At 52.6% G+C, this 948-nt stretch overlaps 1 protein-coding gene across 1 annotated transcript in view; it reads left to right on the top strand.

The window, feature by feature from the left end:
• Nucleotides 1-404: 404 nt before the first annotated feature.
• EMH_0091500 (uncharacterized protein) overlaps nt 405-948 on the top strand; it is a gene marked incomplete at both ends in the record, with an annotated part of 1,533 nt that continues 989 nt past the window's right edge. The window contains one exon of the mRNA XM_013501735.1: nt 405-896. Coding sequence (XP_013357189.1) covers nt 405-896 — 492 coding nt within the window. The remainder of the gene's footprint in view (nt 897-948) is intronic.

Consider the following 948-nt stretch of genomic DNA (forward strand, 5'->3'; position numbering starts at 1 on the left):
AGACAGATAGACAGAGACAGAGAGACAGATAGAGAAAGAAAGAAGCAGAGATATAGAGAAAAAGATAGAGAAAGAAAGAAACAGAGACAAACGCAGTGGAACACAAAAAGACAAATACAGAGCAATGCACGCCCAGCAGCAGCAGCAGCACCAGCAACACCAGCACCAGCAGCAGCATCAACAGTAGCATCAGCAGCAGCAGCAGCACCAGCAGCAACACCAGCACCAGCACCAGCACCAGCACCAGCAGCAACACCAGCAGCAACACCAGCACCAGCAGCAACACCAGCAGCAACACCAGCACCAGCAGCAGCAGCAGCAACCACAGCAGCAGCCGCAACCACAGCAGCAGCAGCAGCAGCAGCAGCAGCAGGATTTATGTTTGTATGCAGGCTGCTTCTTTTATGGCTCGACAGAAGGCGCAGTATGAGCAGCTGCTGAAGCGGCTGGAAGGGGACAGGCAGCAGCAGCAGCAGCAGCGGCAGCAGCAGCACGCACGAGAGATGCAGCTGCATCAGCAGCAGCTGCTGCTGCAGCAGCAGCAGCATGAACTGCAGCAGCAGCAGCATGAACTGCAGCAGAAGCAGCAAGAGCTGCTGCTCGTAGAAAGAAACTTCAATCAGCAGAGAGACAGCATAGAGCAGCGTCTTGCTGCTGATCAGCAGCTGCTGCAGCAGCAGCAGCAGCAACTGCAGCAGCAGCAGCAGCAACTGCAGCAGCAGCAACAAAACTTCACAAAAAAAAAAGAAACATGGTGTGCTGCAGCAGAACAAAACAGACAAGAAGCTCACCGCGCGCAGCATCTGCTGCAGCAGCAGCAGCAGCAGATAGAAGACAAAAAAAAAGAAATAGAGACAAAGCAAATGCAGCTCACACAAAAACAAGAAACATTAGATGTATGAATTCATACTCTTGCTGCTGCTGCTGCTGCTGCTGCTGCTGCTGCTG

The sequence above is a fragment of the Eimeria mitis genome, genomic scaffold (genome assembly GCF_000499745.2).
Source record: "Eimeria mitis Houghton genomic scaffold, Emh_scaff7432, whole genome shotgun sequence".
NCBI classification, from domain to species: Eukaryota; Apicomplexa; class Conoidasida; order Eucoccidiorida; family Eimeriidae; genus Eimeria; species Eimeria mitis.